At 35.5% G+C, this 26,534-nt stretch overlaps 1 protein-coding gene across 11 annotated transcripts in view; it reads left to right on the top strand.

Annotated features, from left to right (window-relative positions):
• Positions 1-726: 726 nt before the first annotated feature.
• CUNH9orf84 (chromosome unknown C9orf84 homolog) overlaps positions 727-26,534 on the top strand; it is a 45,888-nt gene continuing 20,080 nt past the window's right edge. For 7 of the 11 annotated variants that reach the window (XM_017816474.1, XM_017816484.1, XM_017816478.1 and 4 more), the window contains exons 1-13: positions 727-800; positions 4,388-4,517; positions 5,080-5,161; positions 9,877-10,067; positions 12,814-12,976; positions 14,858-14,960; positions 15,657-15,813; positions 17,119-17,226; positions 20,493-20,622; positions 21,470-21,564; positions 22,211-22,225; positions 22,951-23,193; positions 24,324-24,773. In XM_017816474.1, coding sequence (XP_017671963.1) covers positions 732-800; positions 4,388-4,517; positions 5,080-5,161; positions 9,877-10,067; positions 12,814-12,976; positions 14,858-14,960; positions 15,657-15,813; positions 17,119-17,226; positions 20,493-20,622; positions 21,470-21,564; positions 22,211-22,225; positions 22,951-23,193; positions 24,324-24,773 — 1,936 coding nt within the window. In that variant the 5' untranslated portion in view covers positions 727-731. Of the gene's footprint in view, positions 801-4,387; positions 4,518-5,079; positions 5,162-9,876; positions 10,068-12,813; positions 12,977-14,857; positions 14,961-15,656; positions 15,814-17,118; positions 17,227-20,492; positions 20,623-21,469; positions 21,565-22,210; positions 22,226-22,950; positions 23,194-24,323; positions 24,774-26,534 lie in introns of those variants that run through there. The other 4 variants (XM_017816476.1, XM_017816479.1, XM_017816482.1 and 1 more) reach the window with 4 other exon arrangements.

Here is a 26,534-nt window from a genome sequence, read left to right on the forward strand (position 1 = left end):
TTGTACCTAATTTTAATTAAGAACGAATATTCTCTTACCTTGTGCACACCTGAGCTGTGATATAGTCTGTTTTGCACTCACACTGTGTCTCTGTCCTTGTATAGTTTTTGTTTCACTCTTGGTTCCCATCAGAAGCATCAGCTTACTTAGAGACCTGGTGTTCCAGCAGGGCGTTGTTCTCCGAGCTAATCTATACTCCTATAGCTTATACCTATAATCTCCTTCACCCTTGTAAAACCCAAAAAAGGGAGGAAAAAAGTCCCCTCCAAAATACATGAGCCAGTGAAAAGTTAATAGTTTAGGAGGTAGCCAGACTACTGTCTTTAAAAGCTAATTTATAATCCATAAAAATTCATTGATTCAGATAATTTCTCAAAATTATTGCTTAAGGGAGGTAATTTATATTACTTACTTTCACTTAATGCCTTAAAAGGTTTTCTGTGGAATAAACAGCCAGAGGCATAACTGAAATAAAAACCAAAAGCCCAGTTCCTTCGGATAGAAATCAAGTGTGCATGGTCTGTAGTTGGACTGTTACATCCTTCCAAAGGAATAACACTGAATGCTTTGTGTAGCCTTCTTTTATAGGAAATTCAGTCCAGGGTGCATATGCTAGAAATGACGAAGCTATTCTTGTTGAACCTGAATTTCAACCTTCTCTTTCAACGTTTTTAGAGGATATAAAAAATGTTTAACTGATCCATATTCTGTATATCTTCCAGAAAATTGGAATGTTGAAAACATCACAAAACAAGATGTTTGCAGCTTTACAGTATCACTCGACAGACTACTTATATGAGGTATAATTTTATTATTTCTCTTATTAGTCAGAACAAAATATAGCAGTAACTGAAGAACAGAGTAAGTGCACATTAATAAAGATATCAAGAACTACTTTCTTAGGAATTCTCTTACAGAGAGGTTGTTGTGCTACACTTGCTGGGATAACAAGTGAAGTGATTACAGGGTTTTTTAATAAAAAATTGAAGTACAATTTTGCCAAAACTAACGAGCATCCATTATTTTTAGTGTATGTTGCAAGTTTACTTATAATGCACTTATAAGTTTCCTGCTTTCTTTGGAGAATACTGTGGTTCTAATGCATTAAATTAAATTAATTGCTTTCCAGAGAACTAATCCAATTTTCCATCTCCTGTAGCATGTATTGGGATAGTTATACACAATGCTGTATTCCCTAATGATTGTAGGGAAGAGTTTTTGTAATATTTAAGCTTAAATTCGTGGAAAGCAGATGTCTTTTCACACCTACAATGAATATTTTGGCTTTACATGTTTTGATCAGTTAAGATCTAGAAACCTTGTGAAGTCTTGTTTTCCTTCTTGTCTCCATCTGTTACGTTGCCAACTGCTTATCCCTGGGGCACACTGTCATAATTGGGTTTTTACTTTTTACTATTTAAGTTTTCATAGAAAAGCTACGGGCCAAATAAAAGACTCCTCTCGCAGAGGGGTGCTTTGCCGAGAGGGGGTTATTTCTAGTGTGTGAGCAGAAGAATAAAGGTAACAAGACATGATGCCTTTAAGAGTACAGGGAGAGTACAAGGACACACACAAGCACTCCTGGCGTACAGATGGAGATTTGCAGCCTGGGAAGTGATCCAGCAATAGTACTTGCAGTTATACTGGGACCCATTTTATGGACCACTGCCCATATCCCTTTTCTTAGAGTGCAGGAATTGTTCTATATTGTATCTGTGTGTGTGCCTACTGTTTTCTTAGATTATAGAAACCAAAACTTTTTCTGTTGTAATTCCAACTGTATGCAGTCTGTCACTCAGTGTTTGTGTGGAAACCTTCTCACGGTAGTTCCATTCAGTTTGATCTTCAGATGTTTTCGTATTTTCTACAAAAGAAAATAGATGTATTAGCTCAACATGTTGTGGTCTATGTATGGAAGAGAAGAACTACATGGCTTTTCTTGCCTGAGTTTTGAGGATGAGGACAGTGCTGACAGCAGGACAAATGAAAACTGTTAGTAGGCAAATGCTGAGCGACCTTCCGACTGGCTGCTCTGGAACAGTGTGAATCTTCCTCTGTAATGCTACCAGGAGGGGTTAAGGGATGTGATCACACATTTAAAGGTGTTACAGATCTGGCTGTGCAAGGGATATGCCATGCTTGAACCGCAGCTTCTTGTTCCACTTTTGTGCCTAGCTTCTACCCTCTAGAAAAAGTTATATTGATTTTTCCTGTATCAAATGCACTTGACTAAAGCTTCCAATTCTTAGGAAATCCTGGAATTTGATGAGCTTATATCAAACTGATTCCTGCCCACATCTGGCTCAACTAGATGTGGAATCCTGCTCTTAATGTACTTGTTATGCATTTATATCAATTCCAGATATAGTTTTTCCAGCTGCTCTTTAGAAGTGTATCTTTGAAGAAAGGAGTGTATCTTTTCGGTCATCAGAGATGCAAGAGTTAGGTACTTCATGGCACCAAGTGTTGTAGGTGTGATCACAAAGTCGTCTTACAAGTTCAAGGTTTTCTAATATTATAAACTGATAAAACATGCGAGCTGTATGGAACTATAAAAATGCACATAACATCTTACAGATAGAACAGAAATTTGTGGAGACTTCTGCAGTTCCCTGAGAAACGGGGGTAAACGTGTTGATTAAATGCCATAACCATAAATAATGGTCTTGAAAAACACTTTTATATATTTGAGACAGGCAAGAAAGGTTGTGTGTTATCAGACTTCATAAAATGAACTAATTCATCTTAACCTTTACACTTAGAACAATTTTCCTGGTTTAAGGCTGTTACCGGTGATGATAGCCCTTGGGTGTATTTGTTCTACTTCACTTCTATTTGTTCCACTTCCACTTCTACAGTACCATGTCATTCTCCTTTAACCTAAGAGTACTTTAAGAGCTCTTATGTCACAATTCTGACAGTTTGCTTTAATCAAAGAAGGGTTATCATCAGCTCTTTCTGTTCCTGTTATCTCTATCAGGAAATTAATTTTATTTTGTGATAGATGCAGCTGCTTCAGAAGTAACTTCAATACCGATTACTTAAACTGATGTACAGCCAGTAACATGTAGAGGACCTAAGTCCAGCTGCCTATAATTGTCTGACTGTCTTCTTTCATCAGACTTTGTAAAAGAGATCGCTGGGAAAATGCCATGCTTTGACTAATGCAGAGGGAACCTCATTGGGTTGGATCTGATTTTTTACAAGAGTGTTCTAAGGAAAAGATGCTATGATGGCAGTAGTTTTTGCCTTTTTTGTTAAAATTAACTAGCATTTACAGAATACAACTATCCCACAGAGGATTAAACTGACATGGAAAAAGGATTTGTACTGGTGAAGTGATAGTATTTTTTCTCATTGCTTCCCACATCTTTTATTTTCTCCACCAACTTTCTGCTTATACAGGAAGGTTTGGAAAGTACACTAACAGCATGGTAGTTCTGGATGCAGTCTAAGACAGCAAAATATTTCTAGTTTGTCTTCTGGGATGTCTAACACTACAAGCTATAATTGGCTTGACAGCATATGCCAAAATAGGTGGACATTTCTTGGACTGAAGCAACACAGCTGAAGTGAGGCAATGGACTTAGAACTAGAGAGAAGTTACTAGTCTCATTCGTTGTGTTCTCCCACATATCTATAGCTAGTTGCCTCTTCCAGTATGCTTTTTACACCCCACAGTTTTTGAGGACAACTTCTTTCTAAGCTATAAACTTGTTAAATACAAAACCCTGTGTAAAAATAATTTCTCCCTGCTTCCCGAACTAACTGCTAGTTCTGTGGTTCTGTGCTATTTATACAGTGCTGTCACACTTCTGTGACAAAAGAACTCTTAGATAGTTTATTGAACTTGGTCCTCAGTGAAGAGTTATTGAAGTTGCCACATCGACTATTTAATTCTAGAATTCGATTGATTACTACCATGTACCCCTGTTTTTAGTGAAAATGAAAGGACTCAAAAGGGCTTTTGTTAGCTCCTAACAGTACATGAAAGATGAGAAGCTTTAGAATATTGAAAGTACTTGAAACAGCAATAGTAGGAATGATTTTAAATTGTTTCTGATCATGTGTCCATTTAGGAGACAGTTGCAAGTGTTAAGATAAGCAATTCTAATTGCACATACAAAGTGTAGTTAAAGTGTAGCTAAGCATATGTGCAGGTTTGCAAATGCAGAGGTGTAGATTAATAGTTAAATAGCTAGTCAGGTAAATGTTAATATTTTCTCTTAGTTTGGACTGTGTCAGTATTACAGAAATAATAAGGTTTAAGCATAAAAATATCCGGTTATAGGAGAAAACACTTGAAAACAGTGGGAATGTTTGAAGAGGTGCACAAAAAGAATAGACCTGTCTCTCATAATTTTAACATATGTCTTTTTTTGTGCAGAGCATGGCAAGGCAGAAGTTTTCCATCTGGAGATTATCACTTTGCTTTCCTCCCTGTTTATATCAAGATGAAAAGTATCATCTCACAGGACTCTTCACTGATGATAAGTATAGGAAGCCATGGACTAGAGGTAGGTTCTATAATCCTTAAGTTTTAATTTAAATTTACTGTGGATTAAAGGAAAAGCTTGTGTTTGTCCATTATATGATGTCTAGTTAAAAAAAAAATAATTTCCTGAAGTCAGTTCATATATCTCTTCAAGGTAGAACATATTCATCGCCTAAGTAGAAACAAATGGGTAACGGATTTATGTATGGCACCATAAATGAGGGTGATATTTGATTAGTCTGTAGAGACCTCTGGAAAAGTTTCTGTCCAGAGAAGTGGTTATGGAAGAATATCAATGATCAGAGATAAGTGAAATACTAAGTCTGATAAGCTGGGAGAGGTTCAAAAAAATGATGCTGAGGTTATGAGATGTGGAAAAAAATGAAGGTTTCCAATGACAAAGGTAAATGTGTATGAAAGTATTCACATCTTTCTGATGTATTTGCATTACTTTTGCTAACAGAAACCAAAAGTGTNATGCATCTTGTATAAAGTTTGATTAGCCTCTGCAATGGTTTGATCAAGAAATAAAAATAAATTTTAAAATTTTCTATGTGATTCTCTTTCTCTCTTTTTTGTTTCAGTTACTTCAACACAGAACATGATCACTGTTTCGGTATTGGATCAATGGAAGAAAAGCTTACCTGTGGAGGATTTCCTGGAAAAGTCAGTAACCTTAAGCTAAAAACATTTGTGATTTCTTTGATATCATTCAGGTACTTTGTGAACCATAAGCTAATGATGATAACAGAATATGGAAATGTTTTCTGACAGTAGCAAGTGTACAGTGTACTGGAGATGTACACTGTAGCAAATAGCTTAAAGATGGCTTTTTCACTAAAAGTAGTATTGTGTTTTATGGAGTTCACTGCTTCTTCATGTAATTTTTTTAATGGTTGTATAATCTATTTATGACACTGGAGAAAGTCTCTGGAAACTGTTAATGAATATGAAGACAAACCACAAGGACCTTTTGCCCCCTCCTCTCTGAGACTGTTATCTCTTGTAACTGTAGATGAAGCTGTTCAAAAAAGGGTATTTATAAATCTTTGAAAAGGTGTAAAAGGCAGCTATAAAAAGTCAAGCTTATATTATAGCAATTAAATATAGATATATTTATTTTGAAATGTTATATACAAAGTCAAAAGTATCAAATGAACTCTGAAACTGAGTTAATTTTAAAAACAGGCTTGCAACAGATCTTTCCAGCATATATTAGCTGTGAAAGATGATTATGGTTCTGCAAAAACCAATAAATTGTGTGTATTTCTGCTTTCAATCACCAGTGTGAAAGAAACAGAGAAATTACATTTGTGCTTTTACAGTGCTACCTAAAATCTCTATTATCTTCAAATCTGCTTTAAAAAACTGGTTATAAGGAAAACTTATGATTGAAGAATTAAATAATCATTTACAGAAAATGCCTGTGCCAGGCTTCCCAATACCTTACAGTGGCACTCTTCTGTGATTTCAATATGATAGTCTTTAATTTCCTTGCTATATACTAATTTGGCATAGCCCTCTACTCATTCATGTCACAGAAATGGTCATGCTCACAGAGTGGATTAAGGCTGTGCAGAAAATGATGTGGATGTCTGTTTAACTCAGTGCACTGAAATACAATTGAAATTACATTCTGTATCTTCAGAAAAAAATAAGACTATTATATGTGATATAATCATCTTTGCACCTTCAGAGAGTGAGATAAATATGAGGATGCTGCAAAACTCATGCAAAGATGTTACCCAAGACATTGTCTAGACTAGTAATACTAAAAGAAAAAGCAGATCCTGAAGAACTTTTTATAAAGATGCAGTGTGATTTAGATATCAACAGTGAGCGCTTGAGGAGTCAGATAGATGCCATCTCAAGGAGTATTAAATGCCAAGAATTAAGAATTTTGTCAGACCAAACAACATTTACTTGTTGTTTTAGCACTTAAGTTAGTTATAACTTCTGAATAAAACGCAGGAAATCAGCGCACATGGTAGGTAGCAGCTACAGAAAATTTGAGATGATTTCACTTAATATATTGTAAACCAAAGTGGACTAGATCTCTGTACCAGTGAAAAATTACTTGAACTGAGACAGGCAAATAAGGAGCAGGGAGTTAAACTTAGGAGGAAAGGACGTGTATTTGCTTCAGATTCTTCAAGTGCTTTGCATTTTGTTTAAGGTAAGGAAAGAGAATCTAAATTCTTAGGTGTTTTATGATAGTGGTTTTCCTGGGGGTAGGACTAAGCAGTATTAGTACACATAATCCATCACAAATCGTTATAAGTATTTGGAAAGCAAAACATAAACACACGATAAAATATATAAAAAGTGTGCAATAAATACAGTAGATGGTTTGTTTTGGATAGCTGAAAAGTGACCTACAGTAAATGTTTTTCAATAGATTTATTCTTAGCAAGGAACAGGGAGTGAGTAGTGTAACGAGTAAATTCATAGATAATGCTAATTTCTTTCTAATAGTCCAAACCAACAGATGAAAGGAAATAAGATGCTAGAATCTTTTCAAAAATTATTAGGAATAAGCACTAAAATGTTCTGCTTTTGTTGTTTCAAGCAATGGTAGGCATTTTTTCTGGAGTACATGGTTCACTGCTGGGTATGACTCATAGGAGAACTGTAGTCCTGGAGTTGTACCAAAAAAATATAATTATCTAGTTTAAAGATTCTGCACTTACTTGTGGTTTGGCATAGTAATTTATCAAAGGATGTCCCAGATGTGCCGCCATGTAATACGGTTGAGTTCAGTATCTTTGGATTGCTTATCATACAATTCAATACAGTCTGTTCTAAGACTCTGCTCAGTAGATTTTGAGGCTTTTGAGATTTTTTGAGACTTTGTTCTGTTTTCACAGTAGGCATAAGGTTTTACTACTAAGTAGGGGTTTTGTGTAGAATTTTTATGCTTTTCTATGTGTCTAAATGTTCAGGTAACTAGGTTAGGGAAATGATATTTTGAGATAAGCTTGTCAACTTGGGGGTTTGGAGTTTGTGATTTTTTAAAGTGTCTCTTCTTGTAAGCCAGTCAGGAATGTAAGCATGAATGACTGATCAAATTGGTCAGTGAAGTGGCTTGCTATATTAGCAAAAACTGGTTCAAAGTGTCAGGGAGCCTACTGTCTCCTTGGAGAGGCTGAGAAATCAGAAGAGCACAAGAAACAAGTGAGAGAAAAGCACTGAGGAGGAGAAAAACATTGAGAAGAAGACACTGACTGCCTAAGCAGGTGTGAGAGGACACCTGGCAGTAAAGGAGATAAGGAAGTGAGTCTGTAATTCCTAGAAATCAACAAATTACTTAATGAGATAAACCTCCTTATTGGCTCTATTGCATGTACTTAATAGTTATGCTTATTTTGATATTGAAACGCAACTGTCCATATTTCAAAGATACTGCTGAAAGTTTTGCTTCATAATGTAAAGATCTAATTGAAGCTAAATACATTAAACCTAATGTAGTTCTTTCTGTGTTCAAAACACTGTACAACCATAATACAAGCATGACTTGAACATATGTTTCCATACTTAGAGTAGTCTGCATTTAAAATATTTACTACTTTCCAGAACAGCCTTACTAAGGGTTTGACTTTGGAAAAGATGGCCCATGTAGTCTCAAATCAGCAACTCCACTTAGGTATATTCTGTCTATAAAACTATAGTGAATTCTATCTATAAAACTACAGTGAAATCCACTGATTTCAGTGAAGTTGGCCCACATGTAACTGGACAGTGCTTTAAGGTTCGAGGATTTTCAAAGGCTTGTGCCATATGAAAGTTTGGATATTAGTTGTTATCAGTACTGCATGGTTATTGCTTGTGAACTATACTACCTGGAGTTTCAAAATTAACTTTTAAGCTATACTCAAAATGTTGTGAAATAGTTGATTTTTTTAAAGATGTGTAGCAGAGATTCCTAAGTCTTGCTGTCTACACATGAAGGCCTATACTGAAATTCAGAGGTGCACTCATCTGAGAATTACCTTCAGAGGACTAGCAAGTAGCAAGATGGTGCAATGCAACGTATTAATAAAAACATGCATGAATCAATAGGATGCACAGTTGAGAAATCCATTGTCTGAAATGAGAATAATAAATTCAGTAAGTGTAAATGAGCTGATTTAGGTTCTTCAGAAATGTCAGCACTCATCAATTAGAGCCAGTATATTGTTGCAGTCAATTTATGTGGATAACAGAACACTAATACATATTTTAATTTTTTAACAATTACAACCTTTTCGTCCAGATGCACATTTAGCTCAGGACTATGATGGTTGGTTTTTTTCTGCAATCAAATGATTTTGCTATTTATTTGTCTAACACAGTTTGTGTTTTTTTTTTTTTCCTAAAGAAATAATAGTAATATTGAGATTAATATGAAAAGTGACAGGAAATTGAAGTGAGTTTGTTTCTTCACTTATCCTATCTTTTTCCTGTTGCTATTACTTGCAATTTCTTCATGGTTTTTGAAGTGTGGTGGGTTGACCTTGTTTGGACACCAGGTGCCCACCAAACCACTCTATCACTTCCCAGCTGGACAGGGGAGACAGAATAAAATGGAAAATGACTCGTAGGTTGAGATGAGGCTGTTTATTAAAGCAAAAGTGGAAGTTTGCAGTCTCACAAGCAAAGAGGAAAATAACAAGATTTATTCTCTACTTCCCATTAGCGAGTGATGTCCAACCACTTCCTGGGAAGCAGGGCTTCAGCACACATAGCAGTTGCTCAGAAAGCAAACATTGTAAATAATGAATGCCCCCCTCACTCCTCCTTCCCTTAGCTTTTATATCTGAGCTGATGTCATATGGTCTGGAATATGCCTTTGGTTAGTTTGGGTCAGCTGGCCTGGTTTTGTCCCCTCCCAGGATCCTGCCCACGATGTAGGGAGGGGAAGGGATGTTGAGAGACAATGTTGATGCTGTGCCAGTGCTGCTCAGCAGCACCAAAACACTGATGTGTTATCAACACTTTTCTAGCTACCAATGCAAAGCATAGCACTGTGAGGGCTGCTCTGGGGAAATGAGCTCCAGCTCAGCCAGACCCAATACAAAAAGTATACATTTAAATTTTTGTGCTAAATGCTATGACATTAATAGATTTGATGCTCTTTTCCAGCCGTTATCCTTCTGTTCGATTTAATGCTGGATGTAAACTTAAAGGGTTTTTTCTTGGGAAAAACTGAACATGTAATTGAACCGTGGATCCAGTGGACAGTGACAGCAACTCCGCAATTTCTAATCTTCTTCAGTAAAGACAGTGATTGTCAGGGTTCTTAGAGTATCTTTATGAGTGCTGTTGATTCACTGAGAAGTCAGGGAAGTTATGATGTTACTTTTACAACAGCTTAAGTGTCAGATTTTTTTTCTGTTTTTCAGGAAACCTATCTCCTCTGTAGAGCTCCAGATTAGTAATGAATTAATGGAAGTTGTTCCAAGTTCAAATCCCTGCTCTCAGACTGACATAGAAGAACCCTTTTTAGTTATGAATAAAGTTTTTAAGGAAGAATCCACACAAGAAAAATATTTGAAGATTTACTATGTCACTGAATTTAGAGAACCATGGCAAGGTAAAATGTTTAGTTCACTATTTTCTAAATTCTGATAGAATCAGCTTGTTAACTTCCATAACTTTTTGTGCGGGCTCCATAGGCATTGATGAAGCTGTCTGAGTGATCACAAACCTTTGCAGTTGCCTAAGGTATGACCACTGAAGGCATATTTATTCCCTGGAGAAGCAGGGCTTGTATTAGCAGTTCAAGATAGATGCAAACCAAAAGAAGTTTAAGGCTGATCAAATATATGGCAGAAGGTGCCAAAAAAGTATCACAATAAGTAGATCATATCAGAAATTGAACAAAATTATAATGATCCATAATACATCAATAAAATTAGATTTTTGAAGCATTTTCCTTGACCACATCAAGCAGAATGAGAAGTAAGCGGTTTCCACTTTGTTGCTGGGATTTTTCAAGTTTATTGCTGTGATTGTTCAAATTGGGTAGTGTCCCTATATATTTTCTGAAAACTGTGATTATTAGCACCCTAACAGATATAACAAATTCTGATCACAGAAAACCAAATATTGAGAAAGTGTTTGATTCAACTGTATTGTAAATCAAAGAAAGTGATGATATTGCATTCAAGTCACAATTCTGAAAAATAAGCATATTTAAAAATGTGGAACTGCACTTCCTAGAATCATAAAGTAGCAGCTCAGCTCAGTTTTCTATGAATTTCAAGCACTGGAATTTGTGAATTTCAAACTCTACCTGGTACTTCAGCTGTAAAATTCTATATTAGGAAAGCAGTTAGGTATGTGGTAGTATCTGTTCCACTTCAGGAGGGCCCTTCAGTACACGTGTAAATGCATACTTGCTTAGACATGCTTTCCTGAGATAGGGAGTAACAGGTAAAAATGTGTTAAAATTAACAAAGAAATGCAGTAATTAAAATATTTTAATCACATTAGAATAATTGGATTAATTGGAAAAATCCCCCTTTCTTCATACACTTTAGATACTATAGCTCCTTTCAATAAAAAAATTAATAAAAACTATGGCTAAATTAGGAAAATAAATGCAAATCAAGGCCAAAACTGTGCCTTATTTGACTTGATTTCATGTTAGTATATTAGGAGTTGTCCAGTTTTCTTTGAGTTAACAAAAATTAAATTAGATATTTGAGGACGCGAGTTTAGATCATTGAAGTAGTCTTTATTTTCTTATTGATTTTAGCATCTAATTTTGCAACCACTATTTGATTGAATATTGAATTGCCTCCTCCTTTGTTTTCCTACTTGCCTAAAGAAAAGGAAGATGAATAGATCAGGGATTTTGTAGCATATCAGAAAAAATGTCATTTTTTTTTTATTAGAGCTACTTTTAGCTTTATAGGCTCCTAGAAGCCTTAGTAGCCTCTTCTGAACTGTTCATCTCATTAAACTGTTCATCTCATCTCATAAATGCCTCATTTTACAATGAGGCATTTATTTTTTAATTGATAGATTTCATTATGGGAATCTGAGTCAGCAGCATAGAACAGTTAGAGGGGGGAACATAATCAGTATCTACAACTTCCAGCCACCAGGAAGGAAAGGAAGGTTGTTACAGATAGGGAGTCATCCAAGGAATGAAAGAGGGATATAGGAATGAGGATACTTCCATACTGGTAAAAAATAAGAAAGAACAAAAACCTCACTTTACCCTTCTATGTGTATTATCCATATGTAAAATGTGGATGTAAATATTTGTGTATGCTATATTGCGAATGTAAGGGATTGCATCAAATAGGGATGTGGTTACTGCCTCAATTCTGTCAGGAGAGTGGTATCTAAACGCAGAAGAAATGAAAATCCATAGAATCCTGTTATCATAGAATAGCCTGGATCGGAAAGGAGTTTTAAAGGTCATTTATTCCAACCCCCCTGTAATCAGCTCAGGTCACTCAGAGCCCTGTCCAACCTCACCTTGAGCACCCACAGGGATGAGGCATCAACCACCAGTCTGGGCAAATTATTCCAGTGTTTTACCACCCTTGCTGTAAGAAACTTCTTCCTAATATCTAATAAATCATCTCTCTTTTAGTTTAAAACCATTACTCCTTGTTCTATTGCAATAGAACCTGTCAAAAAATCTGTCCTCATCTTATTTATAGGCCCCCTTTATGTACTGAGAAGCTGCAGTAAAGTCTCTCTGGAGCCTTCTCCAGGCTGAACATCCCAATTACTCTCACCCTTTCCTCATAAGAGAGGTGTTCCTTTCCTCTGATCATTTTTGTGTCCCTCCTCTGGACCTGCTCCAACAGGTCCATGTCTTTTTTCTGCTGAGGACCCCAGAGAGGGACACAGTGCTCCAAGAGGGGAGCAGAATCACCTGCTTTGCCGCTGTTGAATTTCTGGGCTGTGAGTGCACACTGCTGGCCCAGGTTGAGTTTTCCTTCAACCATCAGCCCCAAGTCTTTCTCCACAGGGCTGCTCTCAGTCACTTCTCCACCCAGCCTGTAGGTGGGCCTGAGATTGCCCAGACCCACGTGTAGAACTTTGTTGAAAATGCAAACATGGGAAAGAAAGGAAAATACCTTTTCTTTTTGACAGACATTGTATAAGAAAATAAAAAAAAAAAAAGGAAAAGAAAACCAGAGCTTATCCTGTGGACTTGTTGTACTTAAAGCTTTAAAATTCCAAAATATTTGAAGTAGAAAGTGTATAATACTATACACTTATAGTATTCTAAAAGTTGATCCACAATTCTCTTTATTTTGGTAATTATTACATTTATCTTGTTTTATAATGTATTTTTTCTTATTTTTCGTCAGATTTATATTTGGAAGAGGAATTTACTTTTATTGATAATCTTGAAAATTTTCGTAAAAACCTGCCAACTTTATCTATACTTCTGAGCAGACTACAGTTTTTTTTAGTGAAAGATCCCCTTTTAGATTCTGAAGGACAGATTTTAACAGAAGAGAACATTTTCAGGTACCTACGAGTTGATGTATAATATTGAACATAAAAAATAATCTGTGTATAATGACATTGGAACATCTGTTAAATGATAACTTTGTAACTAGTTTATATTTGCAACAGGTAAAGACTTCAGCTTTTTTTCTTACTTGGGAAAAAATGACTCAGATGAAATTTATATGCCTTAAGAAAACTGGATTAATGAAATTGTGTCACTTTTGCATTTTGTAAGTGTGAAGTGTACTCAAGATTTTACTTTTGGAATACTGAAAAAATGTACATCTTTAAGGGACCTCGTCCTCCCTCAAACTGATTTTACTGATTCCCTCTCAGTAAAATGCCTCTAAATTTAATTGGGCTGGGATTTTATACATGCTTCCATGTTCCTTCTTTCTGTCATCTCAGTCATGCTGTCAGCAAATCCATGCTCTTGCGCTGTTGAACTGTATTTCTTCAAGTTCAATTGTATTTCTTCACATTCAAATATTATTTATGGTTTTACTCACCTTCATGTTACTGAGTTGATTGAATTTAGTTGAATAATGTCTAATGCCATTAATTTGAACTAACTGATACATTAAACTGGTGTAAACTGTATTAGAAATGGGCCTGGTATTTCCTAAATATATTGATTGTATAGGTGCATTCATAATGTCTGGCTAAATTTTGCGATGATTTACTTCATGTCTGGATGACTTGTATCACTCTTTTGCGCTTGGTAGGGTTACATGATTCCCAAGAAAGGTAAAGCAAATTTTAACTGATTTAACTGTACCTGTATAGCAGCAGAACAGGGAGGAGTGGGGTTGTTGGCATGTTTTTTAAAATGAGCCCTAATCTCACACTGAGTTTCGGACATAAGACTATGTGCAAGTGTGAACACTGTAAATACCCAGTGAAGATAACATGATCCAGATTCTGTAACTACTTTCAAAAATGGCATAAAAAGTGCTAGTGTGAACCTTTACTGAAACAGCTCTCACCTCTTGGTCTGTGGTTGACTAGCAAAACCAGGAGCCTGCCCAAGGTGGGGCCCCAAATCTCCTTGTGCAGGACACAGGGAGAGGCATTTAAGCAAAGACTTCTACTTAAGGTAAAATTCAGTTAGCATCCCAAGGCTGGGCGTAGAACAATTTGTACTCTTCAGTCCAAAGTATTCCTTCAGGAAAATAGTGGTGTCAGGGACTGAGGAGGAAGTTATCCCCCTAAAAAGTCGTTGTAGTGTTAGTGTGGTGGCCACGAGTGGCAAGCCTGATGAAAACTTTTCTTTCTACTTGAAAAATCTTCATCTTTTTTCTGCTTGTATCCTTGCTTCACAAGGCAAGTAGTAGCCTCACCTCTGAGTTTTATTTCCAAGCATTTTGAAAGTTTTTCAGTTAAACCAGGGAACATACTTTTGGTTGTCATTTTGATTAATAATAAGCACACTCTGCCTTCACTGGTGCTGAATCATTTCTGAAAATAGAAACTAAAGGAGACAAAAGTGAAATAAGGTCAGTGTTATAGATTACAGAGATTTTATATATAGTAAAAAAATTTGACATTGGAAGAAACTTAGATACGCAGCTTTTGCAGAAAGTATTTTCACATGAGAACATTTATGTGATGGGTGTTGAACAATTTTAATATGAGGGGTTTTTTCTGTAACTTTTTAAGGCGGGTCCAATATTAAATGATTCTACTTTGCATATAATGTATTATTTCTTGAATAATACTTTTGGCTAATTCCACAGATCGGTAGAGCATCCCTTGGAATTGCTTTCTTAGAAAAGGCATGGATTTAGAAAAATAACTTTTTGCCATGTGTATGGCTACTAAAGCTATTGCTAAGACTTTCAATCTTAGACATGAAGTAATACAAAGAAGTCACTTACTTTCTTTTATGATCTTTTAAAGAGAATGTTTGATTTTCCAAAATGAAATGAAGATGGAAGAGAGTAAAAATGAATTGCAGGAGATTAAAGAGAACTTTTGCACTATACCTATAAAAGAGGAAGAGGTATCATCCTGTTGTTTCATCCTATATATTATATTAGTTGTTGTTTTGTGTTTTGGGTAGGTGTTTGTTCACTTGCAAGTCATTTTACTGAATTCTTTTCATACTTGCAAAGTATTTGCAGCCTTCATATTTCCAAGGTTAGGAAACACTGCTTTTATTGGTGCTTTTTAATTGTTGGATGCTGCTGTTAGGAGTTTCCACTCCGATCAGCTGTTTCTCCCGCTTCCAGATGTGTTGGCACTGTAGGTACTTGTTACACTAAGAATACAAATTAGCCAGAACAGGAAGCCATGACATGCGTGGGAAAGGGAAAACTCCAAGCTATGTTTCAGGATCTGGGGAGCCAGCTTTGCTTCTTTTATAAAAAAGAAGGCAAATCTACTTTTTCCTTCATTTTTCAAAATTCTAAAACACAAACTTTCAGTAAAGTAAATGAAGATTTTACTTGACTGGGAACTGAAAGTTCAGACACACTCTCTACACTCCACTCACTCAATCTGAAATTCTATAACACTGTATTTACTCCGTATTGAGCAAAGCTTTGTGTATGCTGTGTAAATGTCATATGATTTCTCTCCTAAAAGCTCTGAAATTGGTTTAGAATTAAGTTATTTCAAGATTTTGAAAAAGCTTTGACTGTACAGTAACATCAAAGGGGATTTACTGACCATTCTGTTGTGATTAATATTTTTTCAGTATTTCATGTTGCCTCTTGAGTTAGAATTCAGCAAACCCAGCAATGGTAGATCTGATTCTGCTAAGATTCCATCATACTTGGAACTGAATGAGTTGTTAAATGTAGCCTCAGACACTATGGCTGATGAAGACCTGTGCAAAGAAGTGATCAAAGAACGTGAGGGTTGGTTTTCTTAATGCTTGACCTGATTTTCCTTTCGTTTGAACACATTTAACACAATTTGGCTCTTTGATATTGAGTTCACTTTTGAGTTACATCACAGCCTACTAAATGAGAATTCCTCTGGGTGAGAGTATGAACTATTCTATACCCAGATTTCTGAGTACATGTCTCCTCAAGGGGTAGTAAACTATTCGCCATTTGGTTCAATCCATGGTTGTGTTGTAATCTCGGAAACAAATGTAAATGAGCCATGATTTGTGCTATAAAATCTACCATGAATATAATAATTTAGTCTTAATTTTTCCTATCTGTTTTTAAATTTACTTTCAGAGACATCCCTAAGAGGATTATATGCAGTACAATCATACTGTAAAAAAACGCTTTTGTTGCACTGTAATTGTAAACACAAAAGCAGATTTCTGAGGGCAAAAAGGTTAAATATTTCCATGGATAACAGGAATACTCTAAACAACAGTAGTCATTTCTTTAAAGAAATTTTAGAAATGTTTCTAAATGCTTTTATGTGATGGATAAATACAACTTTGATGACAGTTATTGGCTGGACAGTTATTATCCTGGACTGATTTGTATGGCAGTATTTTGTGTAGTTAAAAGAAAAAAAACATTACCTGAGCTTTTGTTATGTTCTTTTTAGTTAAAAATTAATATTTTTCCACTTTTTTTGGTGGGCAGGAAGCAGTTCAAAGAAAGAAGATTCGTGCTTCTGAATGTGGAGAGTATCTGCTGAATTCTGTCTGATAGGGCACCAGTTTGAAATAATCCAGTCTCTTGTTGAAAATAGGAACAAAACTTTTAAAAGTGTATATTTGACTAGGGTGGTTTGATTTGCATTCTTATGATACATTTAGTACATGCCATGTTCTGAGATGAATGACCCAGCCTCTGCTGCAATGATGATCCAGCCTTTGAGGAGTTTGTACATAAATGTCAACCTACTGGAGTTTTTCATTCTTTTTTAGTAGCAAAAGAATCTACATACACAAACTCCCAGCAAACTATATTTAGGCTACTTAATTGTTCTGGAAATCACTGTAGTCATAAGAGCTTGGAATAATTCAGGTAGTGATTATACTAGATTGTGGGGGTTTTCTGTCACTTAAGGGACAAGACTGAGCACTGCTTTTATCAGCTACAGCATTTGGGGTTACTAAGCATGACTGTGATTTTTCATAACAATATATCATGGAGGTTCAATAATAAGATTGAAAGCAAAAAATGCTCTGACAGGAAAATGTAATAAATGGTTAATTTATGGCACCTTTAAAAATCTGTTTTCAGATCTCAAAGCAGAAATTACATACAACATAGAAATTTCCAAGTACTGTCCCATTCCACAAGAGGTTTGCTCCAGTAATAGCACAAGTATGCTGGAATTCTGTGAGTCAGGTAGGAAGATCTGTATAAATCAAGGGGTGATATTTAAAATAAATTCTTTAAGCAATTGTTCCTATATTCTGTTCGTAGGAGGACATGCACTGTATAGATAAGAACATTCTCTTTGTGTAATCTACTATTTTTTACCTGCACTATAAGGAGGTAGAAGTGCCATACTGCTTTCCAGAGCTTTATAGTCTAAACACAACCAACTTTACAGTTCCCTCATGTTGCTTTTGGCTGCAAGTGATGTCTATGAATTTTGTATTTGATAGGCTTTTTGGATCTTTTTTATCTAGCAAATTATCTACCTAGAGAGGGAGGATGAAATTCAAGACAGATTGATTCACATCAATTTGTGGAGTCAAAAAGCACAGTAGAAAGTTTGTTAAAGTCTGATATAAATGCTTTCAAAATAGGGTGGTGGAGAACAATCCAGGCAGAAGTGCTGAGGTAATAACTTCTAGATGTTCAAAGCTCCTGTGCAGACATTCTGGTTTGCAAACAGTTCTGTAATGACGTGTGATCGAGAAATTAAGTCATATAGTCAGCAGAGCTGTTTTCCACAGAAATAAACTGAAAGTCTTGAATATTTGCATTGAATCCTTGCTTCTCCTTCACTGGCATTTGGAAATCCTTTGTATGCATCCACCTTTAATAGCTTGAAAACTCAAGTCACGGTGTTTACAGCGCATACCAATGCTGGGCAGGTTTGGTGTATGACTGCGCAACCTAATTATCCAACCCTAGTTAAAATTTCTTCAGGTTCCAGGTGTAACCTTTGAAAATAATGTATATTCTTTGCCAGCCCAACTGTATTCCCAGCTAAATGTTGGCTGGTGAAGTGAGGCAGAAAAATGGCCGTGCTGGTGACATTTTTCACCTTTAATTAAATGCAGAAGAGCCTGTGCAAAGAGCGACGTTTACAAATGGATGTGATCTGAGCAGAGTGGCAATGCTTGAATATATATGTACTTCTCGTCCTAACGTATATCCTATCCAGGAAAAAGTCTATCCATTATTGCCATGGGCAACAGCAGTATTATCAGTAACCAGTGCATGTTCACTTGATAGTTTTCCATCCAGCAGTTACTAAAATCCTTGAGAAATCTTGTGTTTTCTCCAGATCAAGAACCCCCTTATGGTCTTAGTTTCAATGTGTTTTAAACTGAACTGATAGTTATCCTCTGCAGGCTAATAGGATCATGCTCCCTATACTGTATTGCAGTGGAATTTTGGTTGGAGCAATCATTTCTGTTCAAAGGGTCTGATATAAAAGCTCAATGCAAACCCAGCATGTGTTGTTCCACCAAGACAAAGTTAAACTTACTTTCCATCTGGAAGTTATTGCCTAGCATGATAAACTAATCTGGGTCTAATGAGCTATCTGACTGCTCTTTACTTCTAAGGCTGACAAATAGGAGGAGCTTAAGTGTAGTAGGTCTGAGCATTTTGAGACCTTCCTCCTGTACGCAAGTTGACTTTGACGAGTTGACTTTGATCTTCTCTAGGATATTATCTGTTCTACTGGAGCTGATGTAAGAAGTCAAATCATTTTGAATTGTTTTTTAAAGAAAGTGACCGCATTAATCTTTATTGCCAGTTTGCTGCCTTGGCTCTGCCATTGCATCAGGCAAAATTAAGTTGTTAGGGCACGATCAGCTTTCATCTTCTTGTTCTAATTGATTTTGCTGTTTATGAGCTACCAGAAGTGAAATACGTGTGCTTGAACTCAGAGAAGAAGCAATGATAATATAATGGCATTTTCTGTAAACCTTTCATCGTTTGCCTTTCTCTCTTGCTAGGAATAGGATCTGTTTATTGATAAAGGGCTTAAGAGACAAGAGAGTTCACTAAGTCATCAATGAACCTCTGAGAGTAAGCAGAGTTTATCTAATTTAACTGAGGAAAATATTCCAGTCTTAAAGGCAAAAATAACTAGACAAGAATTAATATTAATAGTATTGCTGAAAGAGAGAGAATTGTTCTTTTTAGATATGGCAGGTATTTTTGCTGTCCTGAGATCAGCTCCTATCCTATTCAAAGTAATGTGCTTAAATTGTTTATCCCCACAAAAAACAGTTCATGAGCTGAAGTTCACAGCAAGAGTTCACAGAACTTTTTTTTTGTTCTAAGTAAATAGGAAAGAAACTATACTGGTTAGAAGTATGTTGTTTTCTTTTGTATCCACTTCTATTTCTTACCTTTTTTTTCTACTTCTCTGATAGGTATTTGTGTTCTCTGGCTTTCTAACATTGTCCCTTACCCTTCCTGCCATACAGTCAGCTTTTTAGGTCAGTCAAGGAGCAGCTGTAAGCAGCTGGACAGGTGACTGATTCATAGCCTGCTGTGTGCCAACTGGCCAAACAACGTGTGTATGAGGATTGCATCTGCTTGCTGCCTGTCAGAATGAATAGGGAATTTGTTACAAATGTTTTTCCTTACAGAGACACTGGTTTACTTAAAATTTTTCTGACAGTTTTCACAGACCATAGAACAACTGTGTTTTTTCTTACCTCTGCTTTCTGCTTAGAAGAATGCCAGAGAGAAGAATTCTAGGACACTCATGTAAACCACAAGTTTTTATGAAATAACACTAAAATCAGTGCAGTTGCAAATTCCTAATTTGATTTGAATAAAAACCAATAAATAATCCATTAATATGTCCACATGTGATACGATTGAAAAAAAAAAAAAAAGTTAAAAGTAACTTGCAGGGAACTTTTAACATGCCAGGTTTGTTTAGATACTGCTTTAAAAAAACCGATGTGGTATTTCATTTCAGTGATCGTACTAATTCTGCTTGAAAGAGTAATTTTGTCTTTAAAATCCTGACTGTTTTTGAAGTTCCTGAGTCCAGTCATCTGTGTCTCACAGCCACTATAACATTAGCCAAAGTCTCTCTCCCATCTAATTAACTTCATTTATGGGGGAAGAATCTAAGAAGGCCAACAGGCATGAATGCCTAATATCAAGACCTCAGCCATGGTACCTGATGATTTAATTATAAAAATCATCTTACATGTGAAGAGTATGCAGCCAGAATTACATTAAAGAAATGTAATCTATGCATTGTTATCCCCAAACTGTCTGGAAATTGGATGTGAAGTATTTGGGGCATAGAGCTTAAACACTGGATTGTCCTATGAAAATATTTTGTAGTTTAATACAAAATTCCACTAGTATAAAATTCGTAAGCATGTGTATTTCATTCAAAGGTAGCTTTGTGATTTTGATTTTTTATTTTTGTTTTGGCTGGGGCATTATGTAATTTCTAGCTGAATATATTCCATATTTGAAAGATGAAATGGAAGTGCCTTTAACTCCTCCATGCAGACAACAAAGCTCATGGGTTAATTTTCTGTGCAGAGGACTTCAGGAAGAACTTCTTCCTCTCTCTGGTAACAGGTAATGAAACTTTGGTAGTGACAAATTCTATCATAAATCCTCTAAATCGTACATCCTAAAAATAATTAAAAAAATAACTTTAGTCTATTATGAATAGAACATTATGAATCAATACTTATGTTGTTTGACCTGCATATATACTGTGTTTTGTGTGAAAGAGTGATTGAATGCACAGGCTGTATCCGTGGCTTTTCAGGGGAGCTTGAAAAAGGAAATGACAGTCGCCTCTGTAGACCTCTTTATCTAGGGGGATTTAATAACCTGAAAATGCAGTCTCCCTTTTGAAGTAGGCAACAGTAAATACTTATGTATTTAGCAAGTGTGTATATGTGTGTATGTATACATTTATAAATGTGGAAAATACATACATTGCACAAGTATCACCTTCAAAATCTCCAGAAGAGATACAGGAAGAAAGTATTGTCTGTGTTTTGGGGATATCCTCCAGTAATGGGGTTTGGGCCTTTTCATCCTGACACAGGATTAGGATTGCTTCATCTTTTCCTTCTCATCTTGTTTTTGAGACTAGAATTTTTTTGCCTTGCTATCTTTCTCACATAATGCACAGAGAATTTAAATATCCCCTTGGAGCGGGAACCACACTCTAGATGGAATTCTCACTCTGTGCCATTTTAGTTCATGAACCAGCCTTGATGGGTCCTCTCACTCTTTACTGTTTCCTCTGTATGGACAAGAACAAACATTTTGATGAACGTGAGAATGAATGAATTAACTGAAAATTTAAAGACAAAGTAGATCTTTAAAAGGCAGTTTTACATACATCAAAATTCAACACATAATCCTGTTAAACTTCATAACTACAAGTCTTTTTTTATGTTCTTTGTAGTATTTTGGTTACAGGGCCCTCTAGGGAATACTTAGACTCTTTGGTATGGCAATCAGAGAAGTATCGGGATAATATGAGCTCTCTTTTGCTTGTCGGTAAGGATTTCTAATTGATGTTAACAAGTTCCATGTACACAGAGAAATGCAGCAGAAAAGATAATGTTATGTTACAGAGCACATGTTTTGTTTGAGCCATTGAAAATTGTCCAGTTAATGTAAGCCTCTGAAGTTCGGATTATCTGATTCTTTTAGTGCATGTAAAAAGTTACAGTATGGCTACAAAGAAGTCAGTATGTCATGTACCCTTCTGTGGAGGTAATTTGAATGAAATAAGAGTTTTATTTTATTATGAGAGTGTTCAGCTCACTACTGCTAATTATATACAATAACTGGTAGTAATAGTTTGGTAGAAATTTGTTAATCTATTGAACTCTTTCCTGTGTATTATTTTCCCTTAAATAATGTTTATAAAAGTGTATTAATCAATAGAAGAGGATGGTTAATGGAAAATAATGTTATAAATTCACAAAAGCAGAGTTTGTGTTAGGAAGCAAAATACACAAAACCAAAATAAGCTGCAGGGTATTTATGACAGCACCAGAATATGAATTACCATTATTCTTTCATTTTATTTGCTTCATTTTACAAGTCTCAGGATTAAGTTATGTATAATGACTTGTTATGTTGTTGAATTCATTTGTACAGTTGAAAATAATGTACGGTATGCTCCTTACTACTGCAGTTCATTTTTTTTCAGGTAAGGATTCTGCTAAGTCTTTGTAAGCAGGATAAGTAAACCCACACATAATGAACAAGACTGTGGTGGTATAAAAATGTGTAATTAATAAGGAAATCGTAGGTTTTGCATATAAGTTTTTGTATTGTACTGCACTGTATGTATGTTCTGTCCTTTCATTGGTTGATATTTGACGCAGTGCCATATGAGGTTATGTTCAGCCCCTACCTCGTATGATTGGTTGTAATTTGCATCCTCCGCCTAAACCCCACCTTCTGTTCTAGTGCCTTCCTTACCCATGTTATTTAAGGCTGGAGCCATTTTGTGTAGTGCTCTTTTGTTCCTGCCTTTAAGCCGTTCAGTTGCCCCGCTACTTTTATAATAAAATCACCTTACCAGCTGCACCCAGAAAAGTTGTGAAGGTCTTTATTCCAGCGGCGACCTCCGCACAAGGTAATTTGTAATTTTAATAATGCAGCTACACATTATTAGATCTGAAAAAAATTTAAATCCCCACGTGACCTTACTCATAGACGTGGTAAGTAAAAAGTACTCTTGCTCTGATAATGTCAGCTGCTTTACTCTTAAATCTGTTCATGGACACTGAGTTACAAATGGAAGTATAAAAAATGGATATATGGATATATATAGTAGGTCACAATACTTGGGAGCTTTTATTTACAAAATTACATTCTGTTTCATGTTTCTAGATTATTAATATTATACGTTATTTCTGGGTTTTGTAGAGCATCAGACTGTTAACCTTGTGCCTCAGCATCATTCACTGACAGAACTGCAAGAAATGCTACCTGTTGAGACAGAAGCATCAATACTTAGCTCTCTAGAGAAGGGCTGGTGGCTTAATTTGGGTTTAAATCCAGCAGCCACAGAAATTTTGGAGCAATTAAATATGGATGACAGTAATGCAAACAGTTTAATTCCTACAGAAATAGAAAAATTCACACAATTTACATCATATCAGTTAGAAAGTAAGTACCTTCTTTTTTTTAAAAAAAGTGATAGAAAAGCAAAGATAGATACTTAATCAGAGAATCAGGCAGTGACAGTTACATATCTCCAAGAACAAAGTAAATGAAATATTTCTTATTTTTGAGACTAAAATGTTTTACAGCAAAATGAAGTAGCAACACTACTGTAATTAAGGTGTACTTTCACAAACTTAAAACAAATTGTAGGAACAAAAACGTTTAAGTACACAAATTTATTACCGTGCAGGTGAAGAGTAGCCGCCACCAGCCATACTATTTTCTAATAAAATAGGTTCATACAGGAGAATTTCTTAACAAATAGTAGTTTTGCATTGGAATATTTTAATAAAGCAGATACTCACATTGTCCTGTCTGCAGAAGCCAGTGTGTGTTACAATGAAAACTGTTTATTTTGTGATGCTACAGAGGGTTTTTTTGTGCTGACAATGGTTTCAAATTTGAACACCTCATAACTTCAGAACTTCTCATGGGCCATTTTGCATAATTATAATCAAACTGCAACGAAAAATGCAAAACCTTATTCAGATTTTGTTATATAACTATGGCTGGACTGCAAAGCATCAGTTGTGGTTGTAGCATTCCAAGGACTGACAGTAACATGATATATTGTGAAACAAATAGACACTTCTCATGAAAGAACAGTTCCAAGTAACTGCTTTTTACATATTTTTAAGTGTTTAGCTACTGCGTTTGAGATGGATGTAGACCCATAATGCAAAAAATTGCAGTTCTATTGAAGCATATCTCCAGAGGGAGCAGATTGCATTCATTACTTCTTTTTTTCCCTCTAAAAAAAAAAAATCCGGTAACTTTTCTTTCTAATGAAAGATACTGCATTCCACTTTCTAGAAATCTAACATCAGTAAACACCATGGTGAAAACTTCTTCAAACAATAGCATGGCCTTCTGTGTCTCAATATTGTGCATTTTTGCTTTGGACTAGTCAGTGCAAGTTTTCTAAAAGTGGATTTTAATGATCTGAGAAGACAGAAAGAAGAAATTTTAAAAAATGCTTTTTCTATAAACCATCCAAAGTCATTAACTCTAGCCAGAAGAGAGAAGAGAAAAAGGTCTATATTGCAGTGAATAAATTAAATTTTATTTTTCAGAATGGCTTGAAGAAAATTCTGTGATAAACCAAGAGCTACTTTCTGCTGAAAGACATCAGATGGACAAAGTAGTAAATCCTGACTTGTCACTGCAGACTCAAAGGCAGTATTTTGCCCTGCCTATGCGTGCTGTGTCATCTGCCGAAATTCACAGCTCAGATACATCTGGGGGAGAACTTACTGGAGGAAACAACAGGAAGATTGAGGTAGAAGAGGAAATTTGTTTCTTAAACCAAGAAAAGAAAACTCCCAAACCATCTGAATCAGTCAGCTGTAAAGGTGTATCATCTAAAGTACACAGCTCATCCTGTATTGAAAAGCCTGCATCATCTGCCCTTGCTACAAAATGGGACAACGATGATTCTGATCTGAACAACTTTATCATGATGAGATCCAAACATACACTCAGACAAAGAGAGGAAAAAAATTATGTAGATAGACCTGAAAAAGGTATGTGACCCAGTTTATGCTGCCATTTTTTCCACATTTAATTCTTTGCTGTTTTACCACTTACAATAGTTGCAAGTTCATCCTAGTAGATGTATCCTTTGAAGTAAATGGTGACATTTTTCTGGTCTTAGTTGAAGCTGATTTTTCCTCTAAGTATCTTACCTGTTGGTTTTTTTCCTTTAGATATCTTAGGGGATTTTGGTTGGTTGGTTTAGCTGGAGTGGTGCTTTGTTTTTGGAATGGGTTGGTTTTTTAGTGGTGGAAGTGGTATTACGTAAAATAAACATATGAGTTTATTACAGTTCTGATGAACTCTAACTGGTACTTCAGATGATCTCCTCTGTCCATATGTTCTGAATCAGATCTCCAAACCTCTCTGGAGAAGAAATAGTTATCAAATTCATTGTAGTTACCAAATAGTAAATCAGTACTCTTACTTCTATAGAACCAACATAACCTAGACAATGAACAAGAGTTGTTCATTTGAGCCAGTTACCTTGGTGCAAACCCCATCAAACAATGAAGCGGAACAGGTATTAGGAAAAACAGAAAGTTGTTGGTAGCCCTGTTGTTGTTGATGACAATGCTTAGGAAAGAATCTCAGGCTATGTGTTCAGCATTGCAGAAATGCAAAACAACAGAGAAAGAAAAGAAGTGGAAGAATTTCCTTATTTGTTTTAGAAAGAAATGTCTGTGTCATGAAATAGTAGTCAGCAGAGACATATTTCCAGATTCAATTTTCAGGATAAAAGTATATTTTGAAAAGAATATTTCTCAAGATTTTTTGGGCTTGTATGGCAGAATTTTATCAAGAACTTTTATCTGTGTTTTAGTTACATGTCCCAGCATTAAAAAAAAAAAAAAATTGTTACATAAAAGCTTTCAGCAATAATTTCTATAGAATAGAGTTAATTGAAAGCTTATGTAATCTTGTGGTGAAAATTATTTCTTGGTAAAAATCATCTGTTACTGACATTGGTAGAGATGCATAAAACATTTCATGGCCTCAGAAAACAACAAATTTTACAAGTAGACCAAAGTACCTGAACTGAAGTTTTATGCTACCATCTAGTGAACTATGACCAGAACTGCATCGCTTAAAAAGGAATCCAAATGTACTGAAAGATAAGCTATGTTACATTCAGGAATAGGTTTGTGGAGGTTTAAGTAGATTAAATGCAGACTAGAATATGTACAGGCAAGACCCCAGTGTGGCAGTTATTTCTGACATATAGAGAATCCATTAAAATGTGTGGGTCTTACCACATTGATGTAGAAATTATATAAATTATCGCATACTTTTGTAATAATGAAAAGCTTTTATTATGGGTCAGTCTAAATCTAACTGAAAAGTAGAAATGCCAGCACTTCTTGTAGGGCTCTCTGTTGTTTGGCTTATTCTTTAAAGATATCATTGTGTTTAATATTTACTTGAGAAAATATAGAGGAGGGAAGTAGTAGAAACAGTTCAGTGATTCAGTTTGGAACCCCTTATAGCTTTTCAAAATGAGAAAAGTTTTTTTAAGTTACCTAGAATAAAAATTCATTTTTTCTTTTCCTTCTGTTTCTGTATGATCAGTTTGTTTTCTGAGAAAAGTGACATTCATAAATAGAAAAAAATCAGTAATATTTAGGAGAGAACTATTCAATAAGAACTCCTCTCAGAAATAAAGATATAGAACTGTCAGAAGGAGCTTTGTGGTCAGAAGTTGTAGCTCATGCATTGGTATTTATCAGAAAGAGGGGACAGCCACTTAGAAA

This window comes from Lepidothrix coronata, unplaced genomic scaffold, assembly GCF_001604755.1.
Source record: "Lepidothrix coronata isolate B3197 unplaced genomic scaffold, Lepidothrix_coronata-1.0 Scaffold55, whole genome shotgun sequence".
Classification (NCBI taxonomy): domain Eukaryota; kingdom Metazoa; phylum Chordata; class Aves; order Passeriformes; family Pipridae; genus Lepidothrix; species Lepidothrix coronata.